The 27451-nt window shown below is 38.2% G+C and overlaps 1 protein-coding gene across 3 annotated transcripts; it reads right to left on the bottom strand.

Moving 5' to 3' along the window:
• Positions 1 to 16771: 16771 nt before the first annotated feature.
• LOC140833067 (TNF receptor-associated factor homolog 1b-like) lies at positions 16772 to 26136 on the bottom strand. Of its 3 annotated transcripts, none has more exons than XM_073197477.1 (12): positions 25959 to 26136; positions 25038 to 25257; positions 23804 to 23915; positions 23240 to 23328; positions 23094 to 23162; positions 22880 to 23009; positions 21846 to 22004; positions 21213 to 21561; positions 20592 to 20704; positions 19537 to 19684; positions 18586 to 19206; positions 16772 to 18448 (listed from the first exon to the last, which is right to left on the bottom strand). In XM_073197477.1, exons 2-12 carry the CDS (start codon positions 25213 to 25215, stop codon positions 17036 to 17038), a joined length of 3381 nt encoding a protein of 1126 aa, XP_073053578.1. In that variant the 5' UTR covers positions 25216 to 25257; positions 25959 to 26136; the 3' UTR covers positions 16772 to 17035. The 3 variants fall into 3 exon arrangements, with proteins under 3 accessions (XP_073053578.1, XP_073053580.1, XP_073053579.1); XM_073197479.1 differs by lacking the exon at positions 25959 to 26136 and adding an exon at positions 25915 to 25938; XM_073197478.1 differs by lacking the exon at positions 25959 to 26136 and adding an exon at positions 25419 to 25646.
• Positions 26137 to 27451: the final 1315 nt, after the last annotated feature.

Below are 27451 nucleotides of genomic sequence, written 5' to 3'. Positions count from 1 at the left end.
TCCAAGACGTAAACCCAAGATACATGCATGAACATAATATCAATAGCAGTAGATGTACTTAAATCGAACTTAAAACATGGACATGCTGAAATCATGGTTTAATGCTTAATACATAGAATAATTCCAAAACCTTAAAACTTACAGACTTGATGTATGACTTCGTGAGCTTCTCGCAACTGGCAGTAGGCATAAACCTTTACAAGAACACATCTTTGATACCAACTGTAACGTACCGTACTTTTTACTACTTAAAATTTGCGAAAAAATAAAAATTTTCTAAATTATAAAGAAACTCTCGATTTTGATTTAAAATAAACCATATGTCTCAAAAGTAGATGCAACAAAAGATCAAAAAAATAAAGTTTGACAAATGTATTTGTTTAAAATCTCATAACCCGTAGCGTGAAATCAGAGTGTTTGGCATTTCATAAAAACTTAAAAACTCGGGCGGTCCTCGAGTCTAGCCTCCTGCTCAGTCCAAGCCAGCTCCTTGGTCTCCACCCCTAATCTCCTCAAAATCATGCTCACCAGCATCGATCAAGTCTAGTGAGTCTAAAGACTCAACACGTATAAACTGGAAGTAACGAGTAATACGTAATAAAATCACATTGTTGCGTGTTTTCTTAATTGCTCGCAAGTGCACGACGTCAAGTTTTAGTACTGGTTTGAGTACAGATATCGATTCCACGAGGAGTGTATATATAAATGTATATCAGTTCTTGTAATTAAAATAGTCCAAACTTTATCTAGACAATTCAATAGAATGGTTGATTTACTTAAACGAATAGATTGAAAACAAATAATTAATCTAATACCGGATTGAGGAAAATATCAAGGAGAGAAAGTATCTAGATAAATGACTTAACAAAGTTTCCACGACAATTATTCCAAGTTAAATTTATATTCCTGAATTCCAATTATTTAATGGCCAAGAACACTTAATTATTTTATTCCCCCTTTCCCAAGTGACGAATAAATTGTATCTATCAACTTCGATTCAATTATTCCTAATTGAAATCTAAGTTTCATATATAAATGAAAACAATGTTCTTACTAAGCCTCGCTAAAGTTATACGCCTTCCGAACGCTATAAACATTTAACGATGTGTCTTTAATGATCTATAATCCTAGTCCCTCTCCCGAGTTGTAGAATTAATCAAACAACACACAATTTATGGCCAGTAAATTGCAGTCAAATCAATACAAAGAAACACAATTAAACGAGAAAAAATTCAATCATATAAATAACTGAGTCAAATTATCGTTTCCACAAAGCTATGTCATTCTCTAGACTAGAAAATTAGTTCATGACGAAATCGAAATAAAAACGACGCATGTTCAAAGTTTTAGACATTGAAATATGAGAAAAATAGAAAGAAAAAAGACAGATAACAAATCCGAAGTGTCGTCTCTGTCCCCAGATTCGTCGCTCTTCGTCTTTGTAAACGGTCTTCGCGTGTCTTGCCTTCGTCTCGCCTTCGCTCCGACTCTTCTCCCTGTATTTTTCGTCCAAAACGGCGTGTCTTTACTCTGAACCCTCGTTTATCTTTTTATATCCCTCTTCTGTGCCATAAGTCGAAGCCCATTTAGTCTTGTTTCGCCGCCATTAGCATCGCGGCGCTGAGTAAGTGGCGCCTAGGCGCCCGTCGTTCGTGTGCATTAGTGCCACGGCGCTTGTCCCTTAGCGCCAAGGCTCTTGTTCTTCGGTAGTGAGGCGCTGCTGGCGCTTGTCTCTCGGCATGCTGGCGCTGCGGCGCTGATCTTGTAGCGCTGCGGCGCTAGTCTTTCGCAAATTGTGGCGCTCAAGCGCTTGTTGTGGCGCTGCGGCTCTGATTATTTCGCTGTTTTACGCTCAAAAACATCCCTGATTGCTCTCCAACATCCCATAGTTGTATATTCCCTGCACTACACAAAAACAACAAAAACCAAACATAAATCTGCTCGAAACCAGCATAGATCAAATGGATTAACAAAAAAATTAAGTGCAATTATTGCACTTATCACACATGCAGCTTTAAAATAGAACATACCTACTGGAACTTGAACTTGCATAAATAAACTTGAACATATGTACATACATACATAGACGTGCCATAACATGAAACTTTTCCTAAACGTGCTTGCATACTTGTACATAATTGAACATACTTAAAACTTCATCATTTTGCGTAAAGGCATGTTTCAAAGCAAGTGACCCAAAACATAAATCACCTTATCAGACTAAACCACAGTACTAGGCTGACAGGGACGAATCCACTGCCACATACAAGAGATCCCCGTTCATGCTTTAACGCGTGGATTGGTCCCTGGTCATTCTTTACCGCTTTCCAATCCCATACATAAATTGCTCACAAGACATTTAGCATACCTCAAAAACATAAAATATTTTCTTTGCACGTCAAACATACTTACTTGGCGTTGAGAGATTCGTTGGATCTCGCTTGGGGCCACTGCTGCACATACTAACATGAATTTCAACACTTAACTTGCATACTTAGACGTAGGTATTCTTGCTCACCACCGAATTAAATAGATAGCTTATGACATTCTAGATCACTCGGGACTTGACCTCGTTAAATCGCACTAACCATGACATCAAACCCTGAAACAAACTCTAAGATGATGATGTGACCATTTCCCAAAAATAATAGACATGAACTCACTATTGAAACTTGAAAATAAGTGGAAACCAAACATTTCTTACAGAAGGGTCTGTGCTCGGGCGGTAAAAATTTACCGCTCGAGCACCAGGTCTACTGGAAAGAACACTCGGACAGAAAGAGTGGCGCTCGGGCGGTGAAAAGTTATCGCTCAGGCGCCGAGCAAACTGGACTCCGGGACTCAGAAACTTATACTCTCCAATTTCGATTACACAGACAGTGAACAATGCCTCGAGACTCATCCTAGGACACTATGGAACTGACTCAACTCCAAAAAGAAACATCCCAAACGACGACGTACGCCAAGCAAGCAACAAATTCGTAAACTCAAATTTTGGAACCAAATGATTTCTACGACTTCTAATGCAACCAACTACTATCGACACGAAACGAAGCATCAAAACTCATCCCAAACTCATACTCCATATACCTAAACACAGCAGCGATCACCTGACGATTCCCATTGAAGCCTGCAACAAATAACTTCAAGAACACATCATTAACATATTTTCAGAAAAACGCAATTTGAGCAGTCGCACGAAAATCACCATAACTCACTCAATTTTTATTAAAATACTTCAAATTTTATATCAAAACGAAGGTGTCAAAAATTTCTACGATTTTCATGTTTAAATGTTTCTCAAAATCGTGACCGAAAAATCGTATTTTTTAAAAGAACAGCAAAAAACGAGATTTTCAGATCCAGAAACGTTCAAAATGCGATCTAAACAATTTCTGCTCAAACTTTACACAACACACATGTATTGTTACGCATAAAAATAAAGCAACACATACTATGACATGATCAACGCAGAAAAAAAATAGAATATATGTGCCTTTTGATATTAAAATTTACCGAACCGACGATACCGAAGCGGGAACGGAGCGAGGGTTGATCCAGGACGAACGTGACACTATTTTCTTTGAAGAAAACACAACAAAACCTTGCTGGAATTTCAGAGGAAAGGGGCGGCTGCTCTTGTCAATAAGAACCCTAGATTTTCTTTTAAAAATCTGAAATAGGGAGTAGAGAATTGTGTGTGTGTGTTTTTTACGATTTTTAGTGTGTGTGTGTGTGCGTGCGCGTGAGTTTGATAGAAGTAGGGAGGTAATTAGTGAGTTAATTAGCTAATTAAAAAATTAAACAAATAAACCCACTACATAAAATACTAATACCTCACTAAAATACTAGCATCAATAAATTTAAAATAAGGCACACAAGAGATTAACTTTATAAGTTTTAAAATCCTAAACCACTAAATAAATAAATTAGGTTTTAAAATGCTAAACTTAATAAATTATTTAAAATGTCTCATCCTTAACTAAAAATAAAATATCACATTTAAAAATTTCCATAATCGTCACCAGTCTCTAGTCCTCGATCCTGTCTCGAATAATCGCCTGAAACATGAAACTCGAAACACAATTTTTAACGTGCATCACATAAACATAAATAATTTAAAATAATGCAATTAAATAAATCATGCATGTCTAAAAACTCATTTTAAATTTAAATAAATGCTTTAATAATTAAGTAATTGCATGGGTTATACGCGTACTGAATTTGGGCACTACAGTTCCTATTTGCGGACTTTGGTTCTGTAGTAGCCCGAATTCCAAATTGGGTAATTAACGGATTAATGGTGATTAAGAAGGTTTAATGTGTAATTTTGACCGTGGTCATGATCGGACGGACCGAAGATGGTTCGGTAGCACCGAAGAGTTCGGACGATCCGAAGTGAGTTCGGTGGATCCGATCATGAGGTGTCAAGAGCCGATGGACACGTGGGAGTTCGGACGTTCCGAAGTGTAGGTTCGGTGGATCCGATCATGAGGTGTCAAGAGCCGATGGACACGTGGGAGTTCGGACGTTCCGAAGTGTAGGTTCGGTGGATCCGAACATAGCCTATAAATAGTGCTCGGAATTCCTCATTTTGGATGGCAAGTTCTTGAAGTTGTGTCTCATTTTGAGAGGTTTGGAAGGTTTCTAGGGTTAGTTTGTCGGTCGAGCGTTAGCCAAGAGCTGCCAGGATTAGTAGCGTAGTGACGCCTGAGTTACGAGGCAATCGACATCAAAGGGCTGTCGACGGACGAAGGTAAACCCTAAACCTTTGGTAGTACTGGTTTTGCTAGTTGAGCATGGTAGTATTGTTCATTGGGTATGCTTTTGATGCGTAGGCTTGTTCTAGACCTGATTAGCGGTGTTGCGTAAGGCTAGGCTTGCTGTGATAGAGGTACGAAAGTACTATCCGAGATATCCTGGTCGAGTATACATCCTTATATGTGTTGCATGATTATCTGCTGCATTATTATATGTCATATGATGCATGCTATTATGTCACGTTTTATGATGCATGTTGCATTTCATGTTGAGCCGTATCTCCTTCGAGATAGCCTTTACTGTTGAGCTGTATCTCTTTCGAGATAAGCTATATCTTGTGGGGCCGCTCAGCCCTGTCTTGTCTTGTGGACGCATGGACACCGAGAGTACACAGTGGCCGACGGGTCCGGAGGGCTTCGGTGATCCGGGACATTTTAGGTCCACGTCTGTTCTTGTAGTGGATGCAGTGACCCAGAGGAGTACCGCGCGGCACTATCCACTTGGCGCCTCTAGACTGAGCATTTTGAGATCCTTTGTTACTCCTGTTTCTTGACTACCCTGGTATCATATCATAGCATGTGCATTTCATATAGGTTTGTATACTCATGCTTTTGTACTGGGCGTTCTTATCGCTCACGTCCTCGGTTTTGTTTATCTTGGACACCCCATTCCCACGGGGCAGGGCTCAGGTTGGATGGCTCGGGAAGAGTAGGAGGAGGACAGTGAGTATCTGGTTGGTTTAGTTTTCAGTACTATTCTATTTCGATATGGTTGTACCGAATATATTTTGAGATTGTTCTGATTTCGATTGGGTTGTATAACTATTGTCGTTGGCCATATTTCCGCAGTTATCTCTGATTATTATTAATTAAGTTAATTGCATGCTTAGTTCTTGATTAGTAGGTGATTCTGGAACGGGTCACTACAGGTTCTCTCTATATCGAATCCCAGAGATTGAAGTCAATATACTCCTAAGCAACATCGATATGACCAAACGTCCAGTGTCTTGGCGTCTCTACGAAAACTTGGCACCTCTGCCAAAGACTAGGCACATCTGCCTTGGTACCTCTACCAATGACTAGCCATATCTGCCTATGACTCTTTCTCGATATCTATCATCTAATATCTACTTTTCTATAAATCAATAGAATAAGTATAAACATTCAAGGAATAGCAATGTATTAAATAATAACCAATAACTATGTGGTTTAGGGAAACTCAAGTCAAGTCCAACTCGAGTCGTATCTCCCGGATCAACATTGATTTATACCTTTCTTTTGTCGGGTTTTTGGCTCGGTTCTGTTGTTGACGTCTTCAATACCAATCTGGAATGACATATCCGAGGAATACAATAAAAACATTCAACCCAACCAATAATGGATATAATCAAAACTCAATCTAATTCTGTTTCAACGGCATAACAGCACAATCTCGATATACCCAGCAATACAATATCAACAGATACCAATCATAACTCATAATCAATCACAAGCACAATCTCGTACCAAATCTGTATAATCTCAATCGAATCAACTCTGAAAATCATAATAATTTCATACAATATATGTTCTTCAATCAAACTTCGATTATACGATGTCAATAGTCTCACAAACAGATAATATAGATCAAATCATGCTTTCTTCAATACCATATTTCCAAATCATAACGAAACATAAGAAAACTTACGTCATTTTGAAGTCGTTGACACGGGGAGCTTGAAACTAAAGTCGGATCGAATTTCTGACGGACGGATCGTTCGCAAATCGAATTCTAAGATATGAATGTTTAAGAATTCTTCAGAGAGTCTCGGTGCTTGCTGTTTCATTTGACTGAAGTGAGAAAGGTTTACATACATGTTATAATGCATGGCAATCCATGTGGCTTAATGTAAATTCTGCACGTCTCGCTCATATGCGCGACCCTCCATGGCGCATATGCGCGAGACCTACTGGTCTCGGCACTCTTGAATTCCTCAGCTCGCGCATATGCGCGCCCTCTCTTCGCACATATGCGCGAGACCTACTATCTCCGCATGATTTATGTTCACCAACTCGGGTATATGCGCGCCCTGTCTCGCGCATATGCGCGAGGTTCTCTGCCTTCCTCGCGCATATGCGCGCCTCGTCTCGCGCATATGCACGAGGTGTTCTGTCCTCGCACATATAATCATGTCTTCTTGCGTCTTTCTCGGTCCGTTCCTTTCATAATCACATCAATTCATCAATTAATCATTTCAGATTAACAAAATAAAATCTTGGGCATAACAGCTTGTGTGTGCAAGTTGGCTGGTACTAGGATTCTTAGAACCCTAGTTTTGGCTTTATAATATTCGAAAATTAGAGTTTTAGTAGTTAAGGTTTTTAGATTTTAGGTCTAGGAATAATTAGGCCCATTAATTCTAGTTGAATTTGGTCCATTAAGGTCCATTTCATTATAAAATAAAAGTTTATAAAAGAATAAATCTCGACCCGTGAATAATTTGGACTCCAGCATTTTTAGAAAATTTTAATCATATTATTGAGCCTTAAAAACATTTGTATTTTCATACATGTACAAAACATGGACTGATTTTCGGGCGCTACATTAATTATATTAAACTATACTAGTAATTTTTTTAAAAAAATTGTTGCTCCAAAACTTTGAGGCCCGCCTCTAATTTTATATTTACATGTCCGGACCTACTATGAATGAAAGAACAAATTTTACAGATATTTAAAGTTGTTTAATTTGTATTCCAAATTTTTGCACTCAAATTATGTTATATTTACCGTATTTGAGCCAGATTATTTCATACAATATTTTATACAAAATTTGAGCCTAATTTTTGCACTCAAATTTATGTTTATATATATATACATATGTGGGGACCCGGACGCTAATCATGTTCTTAATCATCATTGGGACTAATTATTCCATTATAAACAGGGTCTAAAAATTTTTCTTTTAATATACAAGCGGAAACGTAATGTAATTCAATTCAAATTACATATTAAACATAAACATACACATCATGTATTATCTACAAGGATTCAACTAGGTTCAACTACATATCAGTGCTGAATCCTAAGTTGCTTCGAAGCCCGGATCTCCACGCTATCTAGTCCAGCCTCTTTCTTTTCTTGACCCTGAACCTGCCCCACCTGTTGTCATGCACACATACAAAACAAGACAACAGCCGGATAACTCCGGTGAGATATAAATATCCCAGTATAAACAATGTAAACGTGCAATCATATAAAAACATATATAAAAGCATATAAGCAATAATCATAACATGTATCAAATCAGAACATGAAACAATATCAAGAATAACTCTTATTCTAAACATGTACCATCATCAGGAACATAATCAACATCAAATAATATAAATCAATATCAAGCAATGACTCAGACTCAGACTCAAACTCAACTCAAACAACGCGTCGTCTCAGACTCGACTCAACTCTAACCTAGGGATCCCGATGTCTGGACATTTACAAATATATCGAATCTCAGTCGATAGGAATGCATCAATCCCTAAACGGCATCGATATAAATCATATATCCAGTGTCTGGGCGAATCAGCCTCAGAAGTGACGAATCAGTCAAGGATTATGCGAATCAGCAATGTCTGGGCGACTCAGCCGCAGAATTGACGAATCAGTCAATGATTAGACGAATCAGTCTATAGATAGGCGAATCAGCCTATGACTCAACGACTCAGTAGTCAATACATGCATTCAGTAATTAGGCGAATCAGCCGATGAATATACAAATCAACAGTCAATACATGCTTTGGCTATGAATCACTAGCCTACGAACATCAATCTCAGACATATAATGACTATAACTCCATAGTCTACAAACATCAATCACAAATATCAAAGCAATCATAAAAGTATGTGATTTAGGGAAACTCGAGTCAAACCTCACTCGAGTTGTGCAATCCCAACTCAACATTAATTTATACCTTTCTTTCTGATACTCTGGTTCTGTCGAAGTCTCGAACTCAAATCCTGTCAATACTCAATCTGACAATAACAATATCGAGGGTACGATATCAATACACCACTCAATCAACACTGGATAAAATCAGAATTCTATCAAATTCCGTTTCAACAACATAACATCATAATTTCAATATATCCAGTACTACCATATCAGTCAGATATCAATCCCAACATCTCATAATCAATAACAACTCAATTCTGATATCATATCAACTCTGAAAATCATAACAATTCCATATGGTATTTATTCTTCAGTCCAGTTTCGATTATACGATGTCTAAGATGACAAAAACATCATATATGAATCATATCAGATTCTGACAATACCATAATTTCAGAACATATCAAAACGTAGCAAAACTTACGTCCAGTCGTAGCCTACGTCGATAGGAACTCAATACCGAAGTCGGATTCAAAATCCGACAGACGGATTGAAATAAAAAGGCGTAAGGATTTTCACCTTTTCTCTGAAGCCTTTCCTCGATTTCTCTCGTTCTGATTCTTTTAAAAAATTCGTGCATGTATATATATATATACATATACCTCTCAAACATGCATGAAGGCAAATGGCACATCCCGCGTGCACCACGTCTCGCGCATATGCGCGACTTCCTCGGCGCATATGCGCGAGACCTACTGGTCTCGACGGATAAGCTTCTCGGCAGCTCGCGCATATGCGCGCCAATCTTCCGCGCATGTGCGCTACGCTTTCTTCGTAACTCTCGGCCACCCTCGCGCATATGCGCGCCTTCTGCCGCGCATGTGCGCCACCCTCTCTGGAGCTCTCGCGCATGTGCGCGCATAAAATCGCGCACATGCGCCAACCTTTCTGTTTGGCACCATGAGCTCCTGCCCTGCTCGCGCATGTGCGCGCCAATCTTCGCGCATATGCGCGAGACCTTCGGCTCTCGCACCCACGATTTCACCAACAGACTTTTAATTCGTGTCCTGGTTAGCCCTTTAATAATCGTCTTGATTAAGAATCAATAATCGTAATTGACACCATATTAAATCTCGGGCATTACATTTCTCCCCCTCTTAAATCTGAGTTCGTCCTCGAACTCATAAACATTCAATTCAGATATAGCAGAAGAAATGTATACAGAGCTTAAATCCAATTCTTCTCTTACTGAATCTATTCTGAAATCCATCTCACCGTACTGGCTATACAACATCCGTATACATTAATCAATAGTTCGTAACAACTCAACTTCATCAGCTGTTATCGAATCTATTTATCTTAATCAACGATATATTCGATCGTTGGTCTCAGTTACCAACAGTCATCTTCCGACGTTGGCATATTCGGCTTGTCTATCTTGGGCTGCCTTCATTTTCTTCTGACTCAACTTCATTCTTTCAGTCATATCTCTGATCATGTCAGGTTCAATCTCAGGAACCTCAGAGATATCTTTCACTAAAGAGGGAATCGACACCTCTTTTCGCGCAATACTTCGAAAGAAGTTATTTCAATACACGTCTGATAGTTATGATGGTACGAAAACTCACCAAATGACACTGCTTCTTGCCATCTAGTGCTAAAATCAAACACTACTGCTTTCAACATATCCTCCAATGTCAGGATCGTCTACTCATACTATCCCTCGGTCTGTGGATGATTGCGGTACTAAAAGGTAACTTTATACCTAAAGCCTACTGCAAACTCTGTCCAACGTACGATATAAACCAAAAAATCACGGTCTACTTCAATCGACTTTGGCACTCTATGCAGTCTGATCACTCATCTGACATAAATTTCAGTCATCTGGTCATATCGGTACATCATCTTGTATTGAATAAGGCATGCGAAGTGGTCAATCGATCAATCACAACCCAAATCGCATCACAACCTCGGGAGGATCTCAGTAATCTCATTACAAAATTCATGGAATTGTGATCTCCTTTCCTTACAGGAATAGTCAAACTCTGTAATAGTCCTCCGGGTTTCATTTTCTCAGCCTTCATCTGTTGGCAATTTAGATATTTGGCTACAAATTCAGCAATATCAGTTTTCATTTGTTTCCACCAACACTGTCTTCTATCTGATTCAAACCCGAATTCAGAATAGCAACACTATTCAGTCGGATTCAAGACATCACTCATTAGTACCGATCTGCTAAACTCATAAAACCGCAAATATCTGACACTGATATTCACCTTGGTCAACTAAGCACGGTTAACTCAATCTCTCTGACTAACCTCAGATCTGAAATCTTATCAGGGGAAAACATTACTAACTTTCATATCATTGGTAAATCAGCCAATGATAGACTCAATTTCAGTAAATCAACTGAAGACATAAGGAGTCATTCTGCTCCTTTCTGTACTAATCGAATCATAGCTAGTACGAATTATCAAAGGAATTCTCAATCTAGAATCCTTATCGTACAATATTCATCCCTTGGCCATCTCAGGTTCAATTCTCACCCTCTTCTAAAATTAATCTAGGGTAGCTCTGTACTTGATCCGCATATCAATATCCGTAATGCAGTCCCAAACTCAGACAACATCGGTACAATACTAGCTATCATATACTCTAACTCGATCTCATTCTTATCCTACTGTAGTATACCAGATCTAACAGAACTCACTGATACCAGATCTTTTCTCAAAGGAACAGAAACACATACTACAGTAACTAGGGATTCAACAGATAATGCATGGATCAATGCAAATTTTTCAGAAATAAAAATATGTGAAGCACCGGTATCCCTCAATACATATGCAGGATAATCAAACAAATCAGTTACCTGCAACATTGTCATCTGGTGCTTCCTGAGCCTGCTCCTCGGTCAAAGCAAATACTCTGGCCTGCTGTCTAGGAGGCTGGCCAACTGTCTGGCTTCCTCCTGGCCTCTGCTGTGACTGAGATGGTGCTGGCTGAAATGAAGGAACAGCAGCTGATCGTCTACTCCACTGTGCCGCTGATCCAGATGGTTCGGCTTCCTGGGATCTTTGGGAAACCCTCTGCGGACATACTCTGGCAAAATGTCCCTGTTGTTTGCAGAAGTGGCAACTACCAAGTACTCCTTGGCATTGCTCAGTGGAATGTCTCCCTCCACAATTTACGCAGTAAGCTCCAGTATAACTCTGTTGGGGACCACTAGAACTAGAGGAACTGCCGCCAGACTTCTTAAACTGCTTTCCTCTAGCCTTCAGAAATTCTTTCTTTCCACCACTACTATCACTCTCGAATCTGGAAAGTGGTTGCGGTGGTCTCCATTCTTGAGGCACAAATGCAGCTCCTCTCTGTCTTATCAGGCCCGCCTCAGCGCCCTTTGCTCTATTCATGGCATCAGCAAAGTTATTGGGTCGCCCGGTGTTCACCAATGTAAAAATATCGGGGTTCAGGCCATTGATGAACTGGTCAGCAGTAGCTTCTTCGCTGTCCTCCACATGTGGAGCAAATTTCAGTAACGAGGAGAACTTAGATACATACTCCTCTATGTTCATCTGTCCCTGCTTTAGATTGGCAAACTCCGCCCCCTTGTCCTTTCGGTACGATACTGGAAAGAAACATTGATAAAATTCAGTTCTAAACATATTCCAGGTGATCGTCGTACCTCTATGCTCGAAGGCTCTCTTTCTCGTAATCCACCAGTCCTTGGCAACATCCTGCAGCTGGTGTCCAATTAATTTCACTCTCTTCTCATCTGTATACTCCAAGGAGTCAAAAAGCATTTCTATATCCCCAAGCCAACTCTCGCATTCTACAGCATTCTCTGTTCCTTTCAAAGTCGGCGGATGAAATGACTGAAATCGTTTCAGTAACGTTTCCATTGGAGTAGGAGTGACATCCATTGGAGGATTCGATGTACTACCCTTTTCTGGAATTCGTCTAGGAGGCATATCTGAAACTCAAAAGGATTAGTGACCCAATCCCACACATCTGTTTCAATTCAATCTCCCTCCCGATCATCTTACTGCTGATCAAGAATCAATTCAGATTCGTGCCCAATAATACATATTACAAAATCAAATCAGATAAATCAAGTAACATGTATGATATAAAGCAGTAAGCATGCTAGCATTCACAAGCAAGGAAATAAAACCTCAATCTACCCCGCTCACTAGCCTCTTCTATCTCAATCTCAAAAGTCTACAGTTCTAGTACCTAGGGCTCTGATACCACCTGTTGTGGGGACCCGGACGCTAATCATGTTCTTAATCATCATTGGGACTAATTATTCCATTATAAACAGGGTCTAAAAATTTTTCTTTTAATATACAAGCGGAAACGTAATGTAATTCAATTCAAATTACATATTAAACATAAACATACACATCATGTATTATCTACAAGGATTCAACTAGGTTCAACTACATATCAGTGTTGAATCCTAAGTTGCTTCGAAGCCCGGATCTCCACGCTATCTAGTCCAGCCTCTTTCTTTTCTTGACCCTGAACCTGCCCCACCTGTTGTCATGCACACATACAAAACAAGACAACAGCCGGATAACTCCGGTGAGATATAAATATCCCAGTATAAACAATGTAAACGTGCAATCATATAAAAACATATATAAAAGCATATAAGCAATAATCATAACATGTATCAAATCAGAACATGAAACAATATCAAGAATAACTCTTATTCTAAACATGTACCATCATCAGGAACATAATCAACATCAAATAATATAAATCAATATCAAGCAATGACTCAGACTCAGACTCAAACTCAACTCAAACAACGCGTCGTCTCAGACTCGACTCAACTCTAACCTAGGGATCCCGATGTCTGGACATTTACAAATATATCGAATCTCAGTCGATAGGAATGCATCAATCCCTAAACGGCATCGATATAAATCATATATCCAGTGTCTGGGCGAATCAGCCTCAGAAGTGACGAATCAGTCAAGGATTATGCGAATCAGCAATGTCTGGGCGACTCAGCCGCAGAATTGACGAATCAGTCAATGATTAGACGAATCAGTCTATAGATAGGCGAATCAGCCTATGACTCAACGACTCAGTAGTCAATACATGCATTCAGTAATTAGGCGAATCAGCCGATGAATATACAAATCAACAGTCAATACATGCTTTGGCTATGAATCACTAGCCTACGAACATCAATCTCAGACATATAATGACTATAACTCCATAGTCTACAAACATCAATCACAAATATCAAAGCAATCATAAAAGTATGTGATTTAGGGAAACTCGAGTCAAACCTCACTCGAGTTGTGCAATCCCAACTCAACATTAATTTATACCTTTCTTTCTGATAATCTGGTTCTGTCGAAGTCTCGAACTCAAATCTTGTCAATACTCAATCTGACAATAACAATATCGAGGGTACGATATCAATACACCACTCAATCAACACTGGATAAAATCAGAATTCTATCAAATTCCGTTTCAACAACATAACATCATAATTTCAATATATCCAGTACTACCATATCAGTCAGATATCAATCCCAACATCTCATAATCAATAACAACTCAATTCTGATATCATATCAACTCTGAAAATCATAACAATTCCATATGGTATTTATTCTTCAGTCCAGTTTCGATTATACGATGTCTAAGATGACAAGAACATCATATATGAATCATATCAGATTCTGACAATACCATAATTTCATAACATATCAAAATGTAGCAAAACTTACGTCCAGTCGTAGCCTACGTCGATAGGAACTCAATACCGAAGTCGGATTCAAAATCGGACAGACGGATTGAAATAAAAAGGCGTAAGGATTTTCACCTTTTCTCTGAAGCCTTTCCTCGATTTCTCTCGTTCTGATTCTTTTAAAAAATTCGTGCATGTATATATATATATATATACATATACCTCTCAAACATGCATGAAGGCAAATGGCACATCCCGAGTGCACCACGTCTCGCGCATATGCGCGACTTCCTCGGCGCATATGCGCGAGACCTACTGGTCTCGGCGGATAAGCTTCTCGGCAGCTCGCGCATATGCGCGCCAATCTTCCGCGCATGTGCGCTACGCTTTCTTCGTAACTCTCGGCCACCCTCGCGCATATGCGCGCCTTCTGCCGCGCACGTGCGCCACCCTCTCTGGAGCTCTCGCGCATGTGTGCGCATAAAATCGCGCACATGCGCCAACCTTTCTGTTTGGCACCATGAGCTCCTGCCCTGCTCGCGCATGTGCGCGCCAATCTTCGCGCATATGCGCGAGACCTTCGGCTCTCGCACCCACGATTTCACCAACAGACTTTTAATTCGTGTCCTGGTTAGCCCTTTAATAATCGTCTTGATTAAGAATCAATAATCGTAATTGACACGATATTAAATCTCGGGCATTACAACATATATATATATATATATATATATATATATATATATGTATATATATATATTTTACGAGGAAAAATTCAAATTTGGTATAATAAGTTTGTCATTTTACGATTTTGATAATATATGTTATCAAATTTCAGTTTCAATCTACTATTTTTCAATTTTTTTCCATGTAATGTTTATATGGCACCAATATAACACTAACATGAAATTATCATATGCAATGTCATATCTGCATTTCAATCACACAAAAAAACAAAAATTATAAAAGTTTAAATTACATTATTAAAATTAAAATTTATCAATATGGAATATTATAGTCGTAATGAGCCAAATATATAAACCAAAATTGTGATTTTTCCTATTTTATACATAGTTCTTCCTTGGTTCCCGAAAAATTTAATAGATTTCAATCATAAAATTCGAACCAAATAAATTTAAATTGTAATCCGAGTTGAACTCGTCTTAAACAAGGGGAAACTGCAATTTAGATATATATTGTCAAATTTCAATATTAGTTTTGTATCTTTTGATTTTTTATAATTTCAGTCATTTGTCATTGAGAAGTGTCGAGATGACTCTGCTCATGTTAGTGTTATGTTGAGTGTCATATCAACGCCAAGTCTGAAAAAAGATTAAAATTATAAAAATAAACAAATATAATATACTAAAACTAAATTTCAACAACATAGAATTCTAAAATCACAAATAAACCGTATACATGATAAAGAATCCATTTTCCATAAAATAATTCATTTTACTTTTGAGCTCGAGTTTAATTTTAAATAAAATTCATTCGATTGAAAGGCACTATCATGACTTACACAATCATAACTTGATTAAAACATAGAGACCAAATATTTTTTACCCGAAATTTGATTTCTTTAGCGGATTATATAACTACACATGGAGTCCTTCACCCTATCAGCTCTCACCATTTATTCAAGTCTCGATTATAATGGCTTTCGTTTATGGGATGAATATATTCACCCCACGTAGCAACAAAAAAGTCGATGGAGTCAAATAATATATCTAGTATGAGGAGGTGAGAAAGATTTCGGTTAAATCGAATTAACCGATCGAACCGAGCCAATTCGGAAATTTGGTTCGGTTATTTCGGAAATTCGGTTTTCAAATTAGAATAATTCGGTCATATCGGTTAATTCGGTTACGGTTTTCAAAATTTTGAAATCGGTTAACCGAATTAACCGATATAATAAATATTATTATTTAATGATTTTTTTTATTTGTCAATTTTTATAAATATTTTGATTTTTAATTTTAAAATCGATATAATATGTATTAATTGTGTTCAAGTAAAACTTATACATTTGTGATGTGTGTGATATTATGTTTTTATGCATTTGTGTAAAGTGTAGTGTTCAAAAAAATTTACATATATAACTAAAGTTAAATCACAATTATTTTTTTTAAACTAATCGATTAATTCGGTTACCGACCGAATTAACCGATTTTAATTCGGTTCGGTTTTCATCGGTTATGAAAATTAATTCGGTCGGTTCGGTTATGGATAAATATTTCGGTTCGGTTATGGCTAATTCGATTCGGTCGGTAACCGAATTAACCGAATGCTCACCCATACGTACATGTGATTTATTTACGTTAAAAATGGGATCAAAGAAGACAATTGTGCAAGCAAGAAATGTACAATTCACTCCATTTTGTATTGCTTTTCTGCATGTATTACTATCAGCTATAAGCAACACAAATATGATTAGAAACTCAAATAAATATTCTGATAAAGCTAAAAATTCAAGTTCATATGTCAAGCTCGAAAGCCACTAAGCCCAACATTTTAGAAAACTAAAAAAATGGAACAAAGAAAGCAGAATCATTATTTACAAAGTGTCTCTCTCTCACCAAAAGCAAATCTCGACCCCAGTCTAAGACCATGGGTTTCCATCAGATAAACTTGTTTCATTGGCCGTAGACCCTCTTCTTCCGTCGAAAACCCACGTAAATAACTTTAAAGCCCATTTTATGGCCGGAATACTGTGTACCCATTGACATCAACTTTGTTGTAAGGATAATCAAGTATATGACAAGGGTAGCTACTGTTATCTGCATTCCTGATGCTCAAATAGGGCATATCAGAACCAGCCATCGGCCACTGATTAGGTATCAAACCATCGATCTGACCATTTATGTGTTGCTGTTGACCGGACAGGGGAATCATATCCCTAGCTGAATCATAAGGGCTTCCAGAAAATGAACAGTATCCCCTTTGAAATTCAGTGTCAAGATGATTATGGGTTCTTTCAGGCTGACTCGAGCAGGATGTTTGGCTCAGGCTACCACCAGACATGCTGGGGCAACCCAGCAAGCTGAATTGCCGGTTTATATTGTGGGGCCCGTGGTTGAAAGTTGAATGGCCAGAGTTTGATTGGGTTGCCATCCCGATTCCCTGTTCATCTTCGAGTAAGTCATTGATAATGTCTATGTGTGGAAATTCATCCACCAATCCCCGGCTTTGACGACCGGATGTGCTGGCTGGAGGTTCGGATGAGGAGTGATCTTTAGACCTGTTGAGCATCGGATAGTATGAATCATAGCTCTGCATGTCATTAAGCAGCGAAGGACGATCAGAAATTAAGTTCCTTCTGTTATCCTTTTGAGAAATTTCCATCCATACGGGGCTATTCGGCAACATATCATGGTGATTCGGAATTCCATATGGTAAGCTAGGTCTGACTGAATTTGAATCCATCCTCTCAGAGTTGTGTGGTAAAAAGAATGGTGCTGATACTAGGGCTGGTGCTTGTGAGTATGAATGTGACGCATTTACCACTGGACTTGCTGAATGACCTTGGCTATAGGAGGGAAATTTTGTAGGAACATGGCTCCCCATAATTGCATTTCGATAGGACTGTGGAACATAACTCTGGCTTGAAGATGCAGTAGCTTCGGGACCAAGCTGACCAGTTGCGCTAACTGAACGTGCCAACATAGGAGCCGTTTGGAAGACGGAAACCTTGGAAACAGCAGGTCTAGGGGCAGGTAATATGGGAGTGCTCAAGGGCCTTGACACGATAGGCATTTGAGGCATAGAGAGCCTTGGTTTTTCACTAAAAACAGGTACTTGATGTCCAGATGGATTTTCTACAAGCTTTGGAGTTGCAAATTTCTGAGATTCACGTTTTGATGTGGCAGCAATTTCAACTGAATTTGCCAAGCCTGTTGATCTGTCAGATTGTTTAGGACTGTCCAAAGACAGCTTGTTGCCAACAATTGTGGCGCTCACACCTTTTATCTTAGACTCCAACTTCGAAGGAGCAATAGATGGAGTGCTTCTGGAAGGGCTCTGGGGTGGCGACATCACAGATGCTGTACGATCCCCAGACACTTTCATATCACGCATGTTTTTGACACAGGGGTTTCCATGCACTTCCTCCTAGGTAAACAAACGTAAACAAGGTTAGCAAGGACTGAAGAGTTAAAGACAGAAAAGCGGTACAAAAAAGTTTTTGTTGGGTTCTTGTTTTTTTTTATCGGATAAAATATCGTGTGGATGAAGCAATGAAAAAAAACCTTCGCAGTATGCCGCTCAGTTAAGATAGCACTGTCCTGCAAAGCGTCAACAGCAGCTCTAGGAGAACATTCCATTGTTTTAAAATTTCGTGAAGCACCATTTATATTGGTTGCTGTTTCAGTTAGTTGTCCTAGTTCTTCATTAACACAAACACTTGCCTCAGAAGTCACTTTGCGTTGTGCGTTCCTGCCATTGCGAGGCAAACTTGTCATAACAGAAGGAACTGAGTCAGTGGAGCACGTTGATGAGCTATCATCCACAATAGATAGACTCGTAACTTCAGTTCCATTTTGCACACTTGAAAGCCCAGTGATAATGCTACTACTTGGTACTGTGGGAGGATGCACTTCAGAAATGTCAACAATGCAATTAACAGGACTCAAATCTCTGTCTTCGGAATCTGGTGAAAGCGATTCAAGAACACCATCGGCAGAGTCGGACATGTCTGACACATTTTCCACTGCATCAACTTTTTCAAGTATCACTTCTGATCCAATGTTTAATAATCCTTTTCTTGCAATGTTAGTAATATCTTGCTCAGTTTTGTCTAGCACGTTCACATCAGGCTTTTCATCCCTTCCCTTGTCTTTTCCTTTGCGGTTATTTCGTTTCTGCTTGCCCTGAAAATAAAATTTCTCAAGATTTCATTCTGTTCCGAAAAACTCAATAATACTTTCCCCTTTGTCTACTGATAGCATCAAGACAAAAACAAAACTGGGAGGCTTTACTTTTGTCTTATCAATTGAGCAAAAGTAAAATTGTAAGAAATCAGTAAATGTGAGGGAACAATGTCAATCCAATTCTTCCCAAAATGCATCACACACTAGCAGTGGCAAAAGAATATTCAACTCATTTAAGTGTAAAAAACTTGACTTTCGAAAAAAGAATTGCTTATATATATACAAAGATAACTTGTAAGCGCCGCAGGGTACATTGTGCTTTCAACAAACCTGCTTTTTTTTAGACCTCTTCTCCTTGTCCCCTGTTCCGCGTTTCATTTTCTGCTCGACATCAGCAAGCCAGGCTGCCTCCTCTTCACGAATGAGTTCCTCTTGCCTCTTTAAAGAAACAGCATCCTGGTATGCAACTTCAATTTTACTGCAGCAACAACAGAAAATAGACAGAAAATAGTTAGGAAATTGGCAGAGCCTACCACTACTAATCCAACAAAAATATTACAGCGGCAGTCGGAGCTTGGGTTAACATACTCCATCATGTCACTCAGCAAGCAAAATTAAAGATGAATGATCATTGAGCTCCTCGAACTTGAATCACACGTACATACTCTTCTTGATCTTTTTAAAGTTATTTGAACGACAATTATCTGACATATTTCGAAATATATTAGTCTTAATAACTTATATAGAAACTGGCTTCCAACTTTTCAAAAAATTCTAAGCTAGCTAGAACTTCTATGCACGGGAGTCGATACTCTATTAGAATAGTGAACTATATGATCAAGCTCGGTAAGTGCCAGGTCAAACCATACCACTACTTGAGTTCGGTTCAGCTTGTTTGAAGTCCTACCGTTGAGCAATGAAGTAAAAGTCTTTGATCCATCATCAAGGTTAAACCTCTACATTCAGATGTATCAGATTAATTTTTCTCTACATTTTCTCTCCAAACACAGAGAGTTAAGTACTCTTAAGTCAATACGAGCGGAAACAACAATCAATGCCCAGAACAACATTCATGGATCTTAAGACAATTATTCACAAGTAAATAGGTCATTCAAAACCATAAAGATTGAAACAATCAAATAATGACATCTCGTAGAAATATGTTGGATAAAAAAAGAGTCCTCCAAAAAAAAATAAGCATAATTCTTTCATATTTTCTTTCGGCACCATCCTACAACTAGTGTCGGAACTTTAGGCAGCTAATTGCAGTACAGAACAAAGACCAATAGAAATAATATAAAGCTGACAATTAATAATTAGACAGTTGAAGGCCGAAGTGTGGCAATACCAAAATGACCTAAAATGGACAATCAGAAAGGAAATACCTGAAAATGTGAGCAAGGATAAATATCTCTATGGTCCGACGACCCAATTCCGTAAGCCGCCTATCATCACGTTCAATAGAATCCTTGTTGAACTCCTCTCCAGCAGTCCCATCCTAAAACAAGAAATCTAGAATCAGAATGTGCTCATTTAACAAGAAACTATAGCTAAACTCAGCCTGATTCAATGCAGACACTTCGTGGGAGTGTAAAATAAAGATTAAACCAAACAATTAAAATGCTCAAATAGAAAAGACGCGAAGAAATAATTTCTAAATCATGCCTATAACATTCTAGAAAAAGTCACAGTTCTTGTTTTCGATTAGTCACTAGGCTTTATACAATCCTGTGAGTGTATTTAGTTGTTTACCAAGGGAGATGGTCCACTGCCTCCGTAAGTAGAGATTTACAATCTCTGTTTGAGAAAATCAATGATAAAATTGAAAAACAAATAAAAGTACAATTTTTGAACTATCAATAAAAGCAGTCGATCTCCATGAGAATTTGCAACCAACAGCTCCACTAGCACATGGTTGTCACTAATTCGTAAAGCCTGCTGAAAACAAAGCTCGATGGTGCTCAATAGGCAAAGTAAAGATAGTTTCATATCCTCGTGCTACTCACCTTTGTACGATTTTGAGGACCCTTGTCGTCCTTTGGAGGCAAAGGTTCCATGGCAGCCCTCTCAACTAGCTGCAACACATCATCCACCAGCACAAGTGTTTCTTTCTCAATGCAAATAACACGTACTGGTAATTCTTCTGTTTCTGAAACATTTCCCTTGCTTTTCTTGCCCTTAGCTTGCCCTTCAAGAGCTTTCAATCCACTATACAAGGAATCCATGACCAGGGTAGATGTGACTTCTTTTTCTACGAAGAAATGCTTCACGAGTACTTTTAGTATTGAGTCAGTTTTTTCTCGAGACATGCGCCTCCTGGAACTTTGGTCCATAGCCAACCAGAAAGCACGGAAGCTGAAATTTATTGCAAGTTGCAAATACTTTACTGTGCCATTAAGTACATCAATTCGAAACTAACTTTCAACAATTTAGCTAGCACTCACTTGGAATAAAACAGGACAATAAGAGTGTAAAATATATGACATAATTTTTGTCTATATGTATCTCTAAACAGTAACCGTAGTCGGACAAAATTTTATCTAACTAGTTCGATTGGCTTCCAATCATGTCTCAATGCAAAAAGCAGTCAATCATTGTATAAGCAGGAAAGAGGCAATGAAAAAAAAGGCACAAATTACCTTGCCCATCTAGCTTTATCCTCTATTAGCTTTTCCAGCTTGCCCCGACGTTCTTCTACAAAACGGCGGCAAATTTGTTCTACATTTGCCAAATATACTCGGACAAGTTCCCTCCTATATTGACAATCAAGGCAACGAAATGGACGATCAGGTCTTTCCCTGCACATCAGAAATTCAGCTTTAAATTCTGAAAAGGATCTTACTAACCGAAGCACAAAAAATAAATAAATACAGCACCCAATACTGGTCAACCCCGGTACATAGATAAAAGCACATTTCCATTAGATCTTACAAATGAGTGTTCAATTTGACAATGATTAATGGAAAAAAATGCTAAGTTAGCGTTTTTGTTTTATATCTTCTTCGTATCTTTTCTTCGAGACATCCAACTAACTCTTAAAATCAAGCAGCAGAAAGAATCTATCAAGTTCTCTAACAAGCTCAATCAGATGCAAGTATGTGTAAAAATGAAAAAACATTGTACATAGAATAACATAAAAATCACAGGAAGAATGTGTCCTGAAACTGCGAGCAAACATCAGTTTTTAGGTTCCCTTTCGTGGCCAACTGTCAGTTAAATATTCGAACTTATAATTTAAATCCTCGTTGATTTTTGTGCTTAACCAGGACACTATAGATTTGATATCAAGTTCTCTAAGAAGCTCAATCAGATGCAAATATATGTGAAAATGAAAAAATTGTACACAGAATAAAATAATAATCACAGGAAGAATGTGTGCTGAAACTGAGAGCAAACATCAGTTTCTAGGTTCCCTACAGTGGCCAATCGGCAATTAAATATTCGAATTTATAATTTAAATCCTCATTGATTTTTGTGCTTAACCAGTACACTATAGATTTGATTTTCAAACCACAGGTAAACATGTGCCACTGAATTACAAGTGGGCCTGATTATAAAGGTAATATAAAATAACACATGTAACACTAATCATACTTCTTTAATGGTCCATAAGCCACTTATCAGCCTCAACCAACCATAAAAAATATTGAAAGAAAAATTATGATCAGAGTACCTTATTACTTGGACTTGAGCTTTAATTATCAAAGTGTCAGCATCAATAAATCCATCTACCACTTTTGATAGCTCCATAAATTTTTTCCACCCCCAGTCATGTTCCTTCTTCAAGAAACGATGTAATGTATCTACAAATTATTCAAAACACCTTAAGGTCGGTCTGACAAGGAATGGAATATTAAATACAAAAAGAAAAGGAAAAGCAAAACTACCTGAATATTTGGATTTTTTTGGATCTTTGTTCACCACAGCAATAGTGAATTGTGCAAAATGACTCCATCCTATCCATATGGAAGCAACACATGATAAACACTTCAAACAACATATTTAGTAGACAAAAGCAATCATTACACTATACCAGGCAGAAGCTTGTCATGATTGGCCACACAAAGAAACAAAGAGAGATGGTTGCAAGCATCACAGCCTTGAGGGTAAATTAAAATGTACCTGTCAATCAAGGTTAAACCATATTAACCTTCACTTCCACTATTTCACAAAAGTGCTATATCACAACACAAAATAACAAAAACTAAGACATTGTGATGGCACACATGAAGAAAAATTTTATGTTGTGAAGGTGAATGTTGAAAAACATAATTGAAATATATCCATTCATTTGGTACTACAAGAAGCACTACAAATGGTAGAAGACCGAGCCGGTACTCAATCCTGCAGATCCTCTAGGAGAACTTTATAGAAAGTTGTAAAATGCACGGAAAAATACTTAGGAGTAAGAATATAACATAAATCAGAAATAATCATCAAGCCTGTCAAAAAGATGGTTATTCTTAATTTTGGATGTAAAAAAGAATAAAAACAATACCATATGTCATTATTAAAATATGTAAACACATTTGGAATTAGTAATGACTGGAAATCATTAGGCAAAGCAAGGTAACGCAAATTTGACTTTAGAACATACCATTTGTATCCGCCAACCTCAAATGCATTGCTCCGAAGTTCTCTTTTGGTTATTTGTGAAAACTTATCAATCTTCCAGGTATACTTTCCATACAATTCAGAAGGTTTTGGTCCTGCAGCATAGGAAGAGGCACAAATGAAAAATGATGACAACAGAGATGTTGTATGATGGTACACAATAGATAAACCATGTAATATTGATGCTATGTGATGAACATGTAACTTTAAACTGCAGAAAATAAACAAGTTATATTCAATACGCCATTTCCAAATACTATGTCAGGTACTTAATAGCTTTAAATTAAAAAATAACAATAAGAACCTCAGGAGTCAGGACAATGAAAAGGATATCACAAGAGCATATAAATAAAATAAATACACAAAAATGCCAACTTGAGCAAGGTATGCAAAGTTAAAAAACAGAACTTGATACGTGCAAACCTAGAGGCATGCACTCAATTTTTATTTACACCACAATCATCTTTTCCTATCTTTATTCAATGTTTCTTTCCATATTCTCTCACCTCCTTCAGCTCTCCTTAAGCTCATTGCACTTTACTACCTACATCCACACATGGCATTATTGAACTTCTAAATCTCAGGAAGGCAAAAATCCAACACATCCTCATACAGAGAAAAGATAAGCAGATTATAACATGACTATCAAAGCACGTGCATAGGAACTCAGAAGGGTCATGACCAGAAGAAATGTTATCCCAGAAGGGTCAGGACCAGCAGAAATGTTATCCCAGATGACAAGCACCGTGTCACAATTCCTTGGTCACTTTCACCAATTTATGATGCCAGATCCCAGCCTTGCAAGATATCCTTCTGCTCAAGTTGGTTTCGTCAAAGATAAAATGAATCGGAAACTTGAAAAAGTATCCTCGTACTTCACAACGAGCTTGATTGGCAAGACAACTATGAAAGTCATGGAGTTGAAGGAAAAGGCATTCATTAATAACATTATCACCGTCTATAAATCCTTCCATAAAATGGGACCACAATCTTTCAGATATTTTGTCATTGTAACTTTCAATGTTCTTTCCTTTTTATTTTTCTCTTTCCTTAAACCGAGAACTGATGTTTTAAAGGATCGAGCATAATAAATTCAAAGACTGTCGACTGTCCTACAAATGTCAAGCATCGTACTCAGTCATCGACTGTTATAGCAAGTCAATACGAAACGTAACTGCCAAGAACAAGAGATAAGTTAAGAAGAAAAAGCAGCACACCTCCATCATCATCGTCACTATCCCAGTAAGGGGGTGAAGTAGATGGAGTCCCATTTTCAATTTGCTCTGAAGACCTCCATTCAACCAACGCTTCCCCTGATGGACATAACTGCTGACCATTTGGAACCTCATCCACCGATCTTCCTTCTACTGGTTCCTCAGATGCAACACTAGCCATTTCTCCCAATCCTCGACTCTCGCCACACTTACCCTTCTCCACCTTGAATCAACACAAAGTAAACGTCAAAAAAATGCAAAACTACATGCAAGAAAGTGAAACAATTGAAGCCCAACAAACAGATATCAGTACTAGATGGTTAAAAAAATAGTCAAATTCATTTGACAAAACTTGAGATGTTCGCAAGGTGGATTGTGTCTCACGTAAAAGGATGCACATTTTGCTGCCAAATAACATTAGAACCATACAATTGTTCTGCAGATTGCACGGCTTAACCAACAGAAGGAGACAAATTGCGATCGCAGTAGACACCATTCTTACTTCTTAACACCTCGAGAAACCCACATCAGACAATAGAGAATTTCACAAAACCCCGCTTCAGATTCACCAAATCGATGAAAAAATGACAACAAAAAATAAACCCAAGTCCTATTATTCATAATTAACAACCACCAATAGAACACCTAAACTTTGTCGACGTGATCAAGAAATCCCAGTAATCCCTGAGCTCCAAACTGTAAACCCAATCCCCCATCAGAACATCAATTAGGCAAAATCCCAAAACAGTCCCAATGAAACACGCAAGCCGTAAGACAACAAACAGGAACATGAATTCGAAATCGAAACAATAAACCAAGGAAAATCAATTGAATAAAAACAGCCGATCTTCTCAGATCGAGAAACAGACAACAAACGGACCGGACGTCAAGTAAAAAGAACGAGGCTTTATGCGTTAGTTTTACCAATTAGAGATATCAGATAAGAAAATTTTGAGGAGTTGCACAGGGAGAGCAGCAAAAGAAGAGGCGGAGGAAATAAAATTGGGAAAAAAACGACTTCCATGTGACCATATACATTGGGAAGCGTTAGTATAATTTGGGGTGAGTGTTTTTTATTTTTTCGGCCTGAGTTTTGAGAACGATCGATCTCTCTCCTCTCTAGCAAAAGATGAAATCTTCCTTTGACAAATAATTAAATTTGATTCACAAATATTTTAAAATATACACTTTGTTATCAATTACAAATTTTATTCGTAATCGATGTGATCCGCGTAAATCAGGTGAGCTGGGTCGAGTAATTTATTAGATCGAGTATAAAACTGAGGAGGCATGAAAGCACAATGAGATGTGTCCAAACCAAAGCTTTTCTTCCGTGAAAAGCTAATACTAGCCTGAAAACACGAAAATAACCACGTGAATGGGCACGGAAGAAGTGTCCGGCGTGGTCACTCTGATGCTAAAGTCAATATGTGAACGAAGAAAACCAATGTATCAAAAAGAATACTATTCCACTAGTGTATAAAATTTTAGAAAATTTTATGGTAAATGATGTAGGCAATATATGTGTGATTGAATACAAATGCTAAACAAAACCTTATAGGAAGGAAACCAATAATGACCTTATTTTCGGTACCCACTTATTACTTATGGCAATATGGTTGCTCATACCCTGTTTTCTGACACCAACTTCTCTGACACGCCAAACTGTCCCTTTCGCATGGTCAAATCCATATGATTTTGACAGTAATGATTATCAAGATAAGATATCACACGCTTGTGCACTCAAGTGTGGTGCTATTATCGATTTTTCTGGGTAAAAGGTCATCACCCTGTAACTCGTCTGAAAACCCAGGCTTCTGGTAGCCTGGGGAGATGATGTCTCGGGTATTCATTTGTTCGACTCTTATCGGACCGGCCAAAGCTTTTCATGACATAATTCATTACTCCGGATCCTTCAGTACCCATGACCCGAGGAGAACCAATGACCCGAGCCTCCCCGAAGGTATCAACACTCCCTCTCTAAATAGTCGGGCTAGAGTCTTTCTCGCTGCCCAATCACTCTCTTGTTCCCGGTCATTTAAAATTTTTGTCGTTTCACATTCTCGGGTTGGTAAGGCTGATGTTATAATGACGTATGCCCTAGAATTTGAACATCCTAAAATGCTTCGAATTCCGAGAAGGTGAAAAATCTGAGACGCTTCGAATTCCGAACATGTCCTTTCACATACATGCACAAATTCCAAGATGCATCCTAACCATCCTTTTATCTTTAAATCAACGTTTGAGATCAATTTCTTTCACCTATATAAAGCATTGAACCCTCCCCACTTGTCACTTTTACATTCTCATTTTTTTCTCACTATTATGTTCCCTTCTCTAGGCGTTGTGCACTCTCCATGTTCCGGCGATTTCCAGTCTCCAACCAGTCGACCTTTCCTTAAAAAATCTGGTGTTTT

Source organism: Primulina eburnea, chromosome 5 (assembly GCF_022965805.1).
Source record: "Primulina eburnea isolate SZY01 chromosome 5, ASM2296580v1, whole genome shotgun sequence".
NCBI classification, from domain to species: domain Eukaryota; kingdom Viridiplantae; phylum Streptophyta; class Magnoliopsida; order Lamiales; family Gesneriaceae; genus Primulina; species Primulina eburnea.
The sequence above is the reverse complement of the archived record's forward strand: the minus strand, read 5'-3'. Positions and strand labels throughout refer to the sequence as shown.